Source organism: Pyxicephalus adspersus, chromosome 4 (assembly GCF_032062135.1).
Source record: "Pyxicephalus adspersus chromosome 4, UCB_Pads_2.0, whole genome shotgun sequence".
NCBI classification, from domain to species: Eukaryota; Metazoa; Chordata; class Amphibia; order Anura; family Pyxicephalidae; genus Pyxicephalus; species Pyxicephalus adspersus.
The window spans coordinates 19,881,968-19,892,021 of NC_092861.1; the positions used below are offsets into that span (position 1 = coordinate 19,881,968).

The 10,054-nt window shown below is 39.1% G+C and overlaps 1 protein-coding gene across 1 annotated transcript in view; it reads right to left on the reverse strand.

The window, feature by feature from the left end:
- Positions 1-978: 978 nt before the first annotated feature.
- LRATD1 (LRAT domain containing 1) overlaps positions 979-10,054 on the reverse strand; it is a 10,085-nt gene continuing 1,009 nt past the window's right edge. Inside the window, exon 2 of the mRNA XM_072410363.1 lies at positions 979-2,215. Coding sequence (XP_072266464.1) covers positions 1,322-2,176 — 855 coding nt within the window. The 5' untranslated portion in view covers positions 2,177-2,215 and the 3' untranslated portion in view covers positions 979-1,321. The remainder of the gene's footprint in view (positions 2,216-10,054) is intronic.

Below are 10,054 nucleotides of genomic sequence, written 5' to 3' on the forward strand. Positions count from 1 at the left end.
TTCTCAGTGGTAAATTTTATTTATAACCTGAAAATGCTAATATTGCTGTATACAAGAGGAAATGCCTTAGAACAAAACACTAAATAATATTACCCAGCAACACTTGAGGGCATTTCATTCCTCATGACATTTAAAATGTATTCTGTTTTTATTTTGATATTTTCTCACCAAAGTACAGAAGGAAGACAATCCTCGCTGAGACTGCTGGAATGCCTTACTTGTCATTTATGAGATTTCTAGTGATGAACCAGAAAGTCAGAACCAAACTATATAAAGGAACTGAAGCAATACACTTCACCCTGCAAGTTCATCCTTCGTTTTATTCACTATACATTTGCAGAGTGAAAGATTGGCATAAACATACCAGCTCAGATGAAGGAAATGGTCTGAAGACTACACCAAGAATATGTGAACACAATCAATAAATTCTCATCTTAGCATTAAAGCCCAATTATTTTTCTAATAATATTTTTTGTTAATTGTTTGGGCTTGTTCACACTATACATTTCTTTGTGTTATTCAATGGAAGTGTATAGTGGGTGATATGGAAGGTCTTCAGACATTGCAGGAGAACAACGCCAATGAGCACTGTCAATGCACTGCGGTGCGTATCTCACATATTTGTCCATTTCTGTGAGCTGCCCCGATTCAAAATAAGAGGTGTAGGTGGTTGTGAATTGTGGTATAATGCATAGCAACTGCATACCCCTAGTGTGCAAAAGCCCTCAGGAAATCAAAAGAAAAGGGAAAGTATGCATTTGCTGCTGACCTGTGCCATACCCCCTTTTCTAGGCAGCACACCAAAAGTAAGGACCACTGTGCTCTTTCAACAGTCCAACATACCCTTCCATAGTCAAAACTACTGTACCCCAGTCAACAATGCTTATGCTCCCTAATTGGGAGCCCGGGATTATTTAATTACTTTGCTATTACTTTGCAAACCCCACATTAAATGAAAGAACAAAATAAAACAGCATCTGCAAATAGAGAAATTCAATTTATTGGCTCTGTGGTTAAACAGTCATGGATTAAAGCCATGAAAATAAAAAAATTTCAATTTGAAATTTTATTTAGCATGTTGCTAAATGCTTAATAGGACATCAACACTACAGCCAACATACTCAGGATTTGTTGTTGCTTTTTGTTTTTGATTCTTTAGATACTTGGTGATAACCATGTTGTAAAAGCCAAAAAAAAAACAAACAGTGGCTATGGTGTAATGCTGGTTTTAGGAATGTTGACATGATCCTTAGAAAGGTGTCCAAAAATGTGCAACCTCATTTGGCAGGACTAGGAAAGGAGTTACCATCCCCAGATGTCATCATGGTCTCTCCACCACGGAGAGGTCTACGTGTTCTTCTTTGTTCTCCATCATGGAGAGCTGCTTGATGACTCTTAATTTCCCACTAGCGTCCAAGTTTCGCTTCTCCCGTATAAGTTCCTCCAGGCTGTGAAACCTCATGGTATGAATGTTATTTTCTTCCAAGTGGAGCTTTAAGAAATACTGAAGATTGCCAGAATGGACCTCCCCACCAGCTTTGAACTCCCTGTTGCCAAACCTGCACCAGGCAGCAAAGCTTTCGGAGTTAGTCCAGCAGATCTCATCACTTCTCAAGCCAAGGTGTCCACATGCGTTCTGAAGGACCAGCTCAGCAGTCAGGGGCCTGTATCGATACCAACTACTCACCACCCTTCCCATGCACCCTCCGCCTACCTCGAAAACATTGTCTTTGCGGATCTCCCCACGGTGCAAGTGAATGATCTGTCCCTGACCAATGTAGACTGCCCAGTGAGGTGATGGGGGAGGAGGGTGGTCTGCAGCAGGGCAAATAAAGAGCAGCTCCAGGAGGTCTCCTGGTTGGCAGAAGGTTAACAAGCCTTGCATAGGGTAGACACTGAGGTCTTGGCTGCCCCTGAGCTTTGAAAAGATGCATTCCTGACAACTAAAGGCTGAGAACTCAATTTCGTTGAGTAGAAGATGCCCCTCACATTCGCTGGGACTTGGGTCCCTCACAGTGTACCGCTCAGACTGCCCTCTATCGTCCAGGTCCTCCTCCTCATCCGAGAAAAAGTATGCCACCCCAACTCTCAGCTCGTCCTTCTCTATCCCAGAAGGGTCCCCTGTTGGCAGCTCGCTGTAATTCAGGTGGGTGATGCGATCCAGTTGATTTCCCATCAATGACAGGACAAGGCAATAACAGCGGGAACACCAGTTCTGCAAGGAGAAAACAAGAATCTTGTTATACCCTATAGAAACAAACTAAATGATCTGACAATTGTATATTATATTATATAAAACATGTAAATCCTTAGAAACATATATAGGACAGATTGTTATTCACTTAAAGCCTGAGGTCAATGCAGTAAAGACTAATTACTGTAGTGCAATACCTGAAACACATCTGATATTTAGCTGATTCCCTTTGGAATAGAACCTACACGTGGAATAAGAAAAGCAGCACAAGGAGTCAGTTATGCTGCAGCAATTATGTACTAACAAAAGAATACCGATAGAAGACCAAGAGTCAATTAGTCTACTGCTTCTTATTTAATAGTCTAGTCATAGGCTGAGATGTTACCCATCACTCTGCAGCAGAGAGAAAGTAAAAAACTCAACAGGTCTACTCTTGCAAGACAGAAATGTGCTGTAATGGAAAAACTGAATTCATCTCAGGACTGGATAGAAAGAAATACCAATCTATAGACAGGTAAAACATTTTGCATATGTGGCTTTCATCTATACATTTAGCCATTTGCATGGAATTTAGCATCACCTCTTACATCTTGTTGACTTTCTGTTAGCAATCTAGATAAGGAACATTGAAAGAAGCCTCTAGAACAGGCCTTCTCAACCTTTTACTCCAGAAGAACCTTTTACCCTTCCTAAAATCATTGTATTGTAGTTGAGTGGGAAAAAATACACCTTGCACCAGTGGCTGGTAGAATGATGCCCTCTTAAAAAAAATCTACAAAGATCATTAGTATTATTCAGAGGACTCTTCCAAAAGGCATTGGCCCGAGAACTATGCAGACACCATGAAAGACACCTATGCAGACTCCATGAGCCAACCTAGGAACCTCTGGAGGAACCCTACAGTTCCACAAATTATGGTAGAGAATGATAGTTCTAGCAAGTCTTCCTTAGGCTGCCTATATACTATGGAAATCCTATAGCCACACAGATTTAATTATTTTTGGAGATGCTGAAGACTTGGCATAGACAGAGGGACAGTGCAGCGCAATCATTGTGAAGGTATTTACAGACAGATATGTCCCCGTGTATTATTATAAACTATGAACGTCAAAAACAAATATATATGCAAATATAATTGTTATTATTCTAAGCAGATATATATGCATATTTTAAAAACAACTTTGTCTCCTGAGTACAACATACACCATTTACTGTCTGACCATTTGTGACTCCATGCATGCCTTCCATACATGAACTATGTTTGGGAAATCTGTGAACCCTTTCAATGATCATATCTATAGTTTTTTTTAATAGAGAAGTATCCTATACCTGCATCAGTCACCTTTTGTAGCAAGAGGTAGATAATTCCCCAACTCCAGTTATTACTACTATTTATTGGAATTCTGCACATGTATGATCAGCCCTGATATGAAAACACATTTGCCCTTTACATATGCAGACTTTGCTTTCTGATTTTTAGTGCTGCAAAATGTCAGTTGCTCTTTCTTACAATGCAAGTCTATAGGTTAGGTCTTACCCCAGAAACAGGCTCTATAATTCCAAAGTTTATCATGCTTACATCAATGGCCATTAAATCAAGCTGTCATTATCTATAAATGTAGCTAAACAGATCTTGTACATGAAATACAGAAATCGTCAAGCGCTCACAAGCACATTTTTGATTCTCCGAGACATTCAAAATCCTTGCGTGCTCAGAAAAGCACATTTTAGTTTCAGTTAATATGTTCGCCAGTCTCCCTTGTATTAGATACTCGGGCTGCACATCATAATGAAGAACCAATAGAAATATACAGGGGGCAGGCCAGCCCTTGACTTTGTTCCTTTAGCTTATCTTTATTGGAAATATTATCAGAATCCCTGTATCAAGTCAATCTGTTTGGTGAAATTTTGCCATTGCGGAAAGGTTTTAAAAGTGCACGCTCCAGGGCTATCTGGATTCACTTGGAACATGCATGCGGGTGAGAAAGTCTAAAAGACTTCATATTTCCTATTCTTACATGCTTATTTTAAATCAGTCAATTGCCAAATAGGAAAGCCATGATTAGCAGGATGGCCCAGATCCTACATTTATATTATAGTATGAGCAATAACAGCTTTTACATGTCAAACCATGCAGAACCTTCCCCCTCCTATTATGTGCTGCCTTGCCCTCCTCCTAGGTTGTAAGCTCTTCTGAGCTCTCCTGTTTCATTGTTTTGTATATGTCTGTCATTTGCAACCCCTACTCAATGTACAACGCTGCGTAATATGTTGGCGCTATATAAATATTTTTTTTAATAATATTACTCTTTAAAGTGAACCTATGATTGCCTTAGTAGTTAAGTAGATACCACCAATAGAAATCAGGAACCATCTGAGGTCTGCATATATCTGCATTTACCCTTCTGAACTCCCTGAAACACAAATCGCTTTTATCAACAAATTTCAAATTTTGCCAGGTTAAAGACTAGGCTAGACTTGCTGTCTCCTGCTAATCCCCATTACTTTTTCAGTTTGATATACAGCCTAATTGCACAATAGCGGGCTGTAAATGTGCCAGCCCTCACATTTCATGGCTAAAGTCTAGATTTGACAATTACATTATGTCAGGTTCATGGTTTCTGGGGTGATCAAGGAACCATAAGTAAACAGTCATCCAAGGGCCCATTTACATTTAAGTTGCTTTTTTAGCCAAGTTTAGGAAATCGCACATGTGTGCCTGGGGAATACGGAGACAAAAATGCATTATAACTAATGCAATGCCATCTGTATTCCTGTTGCAAGAACAGAAAAATTTAGATTTTATCAATATTGTTTTGAGCCCCCAAATTAGAAGCTTGCTTGATTATTTTGTTTAGACTTTCACTATGAGCAGAGACAAACACAACTGGGTGCATATACACATTTGTATATGAATGGTACTAAAATCATTATGCAGAATTGGTGTAAGCAAAAAAGAGTTGTTTGAAAATTACTTTCAGGCAAATGTTACAATAAGAGTTTAAAATGTGTATTTGCCAGGAAAATTGACATGGGAATGACTGTATAAACTGACAAGTCCAACAGAAAAAAAAGCAAGATAAGCCTTACTGACCTAATGAGACGAGCACTAGGATTGGGTGAGTGGTGCTGAAGCTTTGATATGCAGAAAAGACAATATTTGCATACTAATTGAAAGAACCCCTGAGTGGAAAAGACAAGAAAGTTTAGTTTTCCTAACTAGGCAAAAAAATGAACCTCTCACGTCATTCCAAGTAAGTGGCCCTTACAGACAACAGTAAACCTAAAGGTCCCTGAACATCAGTCACTAAATTATTGTGCATGTAAAGTGTGGAAGGGTCTGCCTATCATATTGACTATCATATATTCTCTGAAAATTCTTGCTGAATGCAATTTATTGAGCATTAGTGAGAAAGAAAGGGAATTTTAAATTTGGTGTGGTGGTTAGAACACCACCTTACAGACAACCAGAAACATCATTGGAGTCATGCAGGTATACCAAAGTGGTGGCCCCAGAACTATGAAGGGATCGGAGGTCAACCAGCTACAGACTGAACAAACTCCATCGGCCCTGGAGTTCCATGGAACCCTGGTTGAGAATGACTGGTCTACCTTTACCAAAAAACATTGTTGCACTGATGGAGCACAAGAACCAGAACAAGAGATGAGGCTGAGTCTTTTAATGGTAATACTAATGACTACTTTAAAAAGAAAATTCTTCTCGATTCTTGTTGGGCCTTCAGGAAAGCACATGACAAGGGGCACAGACAGAAAAAACGTAACCCAAAACTTCTGTAACCTATAACGTAAGTTAACTTTGATGGTTCACATTTATGCAGGTCATTGTATAGCTTGTAGTAGTTAGTCACATTCAGCCAGACTTGGTCTTATAATGTTGAAGATGTTTCACAGATTTCCAAAGTTACGATACGATACAATACGATAATATAGATTAATATTGGATTGGGACACAGTTTGTCCAGAGCTGCTATTAATCTCAGTCAGGTGCCACTCTGTCTAAAAGTATTTTGTGCAGTTGTAAAGCTACCAACCACTTAGCATTTACTAAAAAGAGAAGTGTGCTGTATTTGCAACAAATATATTTTTTGTTAATTACTACAAAAAATATGAAGTGCAACCACGTTTGCGCCATGTGTGCAAAATTTGAAATATATCAGCAGGGAAGTGGTAATATGTATCATATATACTCAAGTATAAGCTGGGATTTCCTTCCCTTCCAAATACCCTAAAAAACTAAATCTGTTTATTTTTTTTCCACCATCTCCAGTTACTGGTGTGTCCACTTTTACGCTCGCCCTCCCATATGCAAAGTGGTGCAGCAGAGAAGCATTGAATTATACACCTTGTCTGCACAAGCAGTGGCCATATACCTGGCTCTTATCTTCTCATCTGTCTAACCCTGGTGTTAGTAGTGACAACACTAACCATGGTAAAAGGAAAGGATAGAGCCAGGTATGTGGCTGCCAAAGCATATAACTAAAATGTAATGCCTCCTTGCTACACCACTCTGCATATAATGGATGACAGTGAGCTTTAAGTAAAACTTTTCTAATATCAATAGATGCTTTATTTTAGAGCCAGTGACTTAATCACTGCATCTCTGTTCTTCTATATACAGAACAGGCAGATCATAACTATTAAAGGTCAGTGGGGTGCTGTTATTGGCTCCATGAAAATTTTACAACACTCATTGTATAATTCTAAAAAGTTCTGAGCCCTTATTTATTAAAGATCTCCAACACTGTAGAAGGCAGACTATGGTAGGTGAACTTGGGTGATCCAGCAAATGTGAAATGGATATATTTTAGGAGTGAAACCTTTTGCCATGATAGTCTTCAGTGTTCTACCCAGCCACTTTTAGCTGGGCGAACCACCCGGCTGTTTTTGGGTGGTTATTGAAGAGTTGGGTCATAATGCATGGGGTGCTGCCACCTACAATTTATTGCCACCCAGCTTAAAAAAATCTCTGGGTTCAACACTGGTCTATCTTCCCCAGTCTTGCAGAGCTTTAATAAATCAGGCCCATTGAGTTAGTTCTTGGTAAGAGGTATCCAAACATCTAAAATGCCATGATGGGTGCATGTCAGTCTGAAGGAGCAGAGGTTCCTAAGCAGACATTTGCATGCAGAGTGATGTTGAACCTCAGTGACTGAAAAAACAGAAATCCAATGGCTACATGGGACAGACTAGGGACAGTCAGACAAAGACTTAAAAATGCTAGATGTCCTCCAACCAAGAAATGAGAAAAGCTCTGATTTACCACATCACAAATATCCTAAAACAGATAAGCAACACATGAACTCATATAGAACGAAAATGCATGCTTGATTTAAGTTGATGGACTACAGACAGCAAGGGAATTGGTATTTCCATAAGGAGATGTAGGCAACCTACACATTTATATCATACAAGTTTGCTTTAAACATGCTTGTTGGCTATAACATTGGACTGAATGGCTGCTCAGTTCAGCAAAGATCTGTCAACGTCTAAAGCAATGTATTTAAGAGGAACTGGTCTAGCAAGTACAACAAGTTGCATCTACATAGGCTTCTCACCGGAGGGAAAAGTAACAGGTGACGCGTACAACAATTCACTAAAAATTGAAAAGAATAGTTGCTATACACACCCAGGAATTGAAGTCCTATCAGGAGTTATAATTCCCAGGTCTACGATTATCAAAGTATTACAGCAAACACCCCCAAGCCCGCCTATCTCATAGGAATAGTGATTGACCGTGATGAATACTTTCGTCTTGATTGCTATGGATTCCCCCAACGTAAGCTGGTTCTGGAGTTCATTGGCTGTACTCTTCAGTCTGGCAATCCATACATACATATTCATAGAAAGATTTTTTTACGAAGTTGACTATAACTATACAACCATGATATCAATGACCATCCTAAATCTTCTTCTTAATTTTACACCAACCCTCATAAACAGAGGTCTTCAAAACACATCTGAGAGCCTATTGCTTGGAACTAAGAGCAAAATGATCTCTCATTTATCCAAAGGAGCCAACAACATGAAATAAATGATACTATAACGCATTTCATGCGTGCAAAGATGAAGGGTTATTACTAGAATCACCAGGTACTACAGATCACTGCTTCATCTATTACCAGGCAATGAGTTATGTCAATATTTCTTGTGTGTATGACAAATAAACTGTCTCATTTATTATACAATGTGTAGAGGAATCTTGGAAAAGACTTCCAACATAGTGAAATGAAATATTCTTAGGATAAGCCTAAGCCATTGCTCAGACAAGAAGATCTAAGGAAAGCCAAGAGTTGATTGACCATGTCCTCATCACACCATTGCTTGATTATGAGTTTTTGTATCACACACCTAATTAAAGCACAAAAAAGAAAAAAATTGAGTAAAGTCTAATAATCCACTAACAATCCAACAACATTGCGGGATACTGTTACGATATGCACAAAGAATCAGATGTAATTGGTTGCAATAAGGTTCTACACTTGACATATTGCTCTTTGCCTCGTCAAAGAAGACTGGAAGATCTAAAACACTTCTGTAGAGATGTTTTCCTTTTTTTTTTGGGATGGGATCAAAAGACAGAGGTACATAAATATTTTCCTAACTAAGCAACATAAAACAAAGCCTTGCTAGAAAGACAGATGGTCAGATGCTGTATGCAAATTGAAAGCATTAAAAATGCAGCTTTTTGAATGTGGCGTTACGATAGATCTGAGATTCCAATGCAGTTATACAAGGGGGTGTTATGTGACAAAACACCCGAGTGAGGGCAGCACCATGCACACAGTAGGAACGTATACATAAATACCTTTATATGCCCTTTGTTCAGCTATATGGCTATTTGAAGCATCCTGTGGTCTATAAGTTAATAGCTTCCCAAGTGATGCAGAGGTGTTAGTGTCAATGTAATCAATGAAGATGAAACCTGAACCTTGGGATATCAATAAAAACAACCAATCTAGACTTTGTATTGGCCATACATCACTTGCTAATGTATTGACATTGCAAAAAAATGCATAGCAATATAGCTGCTTAACATCATTTACATTAGATTATTGTTAATTGGTCATCAATGCAAATGAACCTGGGGTATGATTGACATTAGGATTAGATTTTAGACAGCAACTAGCACAGGTATTGCAATGGCATTTCATTTTTGTTTTATTCCAACAAATTTAAAATTGGTGACTAACCGTTTTGACATGCGGGTCACAGATACATATGTCAGCCAAGACACGCAATGGGTTATATCACACATGATTTTATACAAGAAATCCCAGTGTAGCTGTCTGCAGAACATGATGTGTTAAAGAATACTGTGTACTGTCTGGGTGTTATGTGGATTTATTGGGTAGGAAGATGATCTGCTTGGGATGGTAGATAATTTCTAAAGTTGAGTGGCGTGTGATGGTCCTAAGGAGAGAAGTCTCAACCTTATTTTGCAAGACCATGAGATGGTCTTCAAAACCTTATTAAGGTGGAAAGGTGTTAAGTGTACTGGCCAAGGTTTACCCTAGCTTCATGTCCTTTGCCAGCCTTCTAAATCTTTGGGAACCCCAACATGTATTTTCTTTTGTCTCCAAGAACCAGATGGTAACAAGAGACATTGCACTTTCATCAATGGTCATATGTGCCTTCACCAATAGTGATCTGCTCCTTCACCAACGATTATCTGCACCTTTACCAATGGGCATCTCCACCTTCACCAATAGCCATCTGCACCTTCACCAATGATTGTCTGCACCTTCACCAATGATTGTCTGCACCTTCACCATTAGTTATCTGCACCTTCACCAATAGCCATCTGCACCTTCACCAATGGGCATCTGCACCTTCACCAAT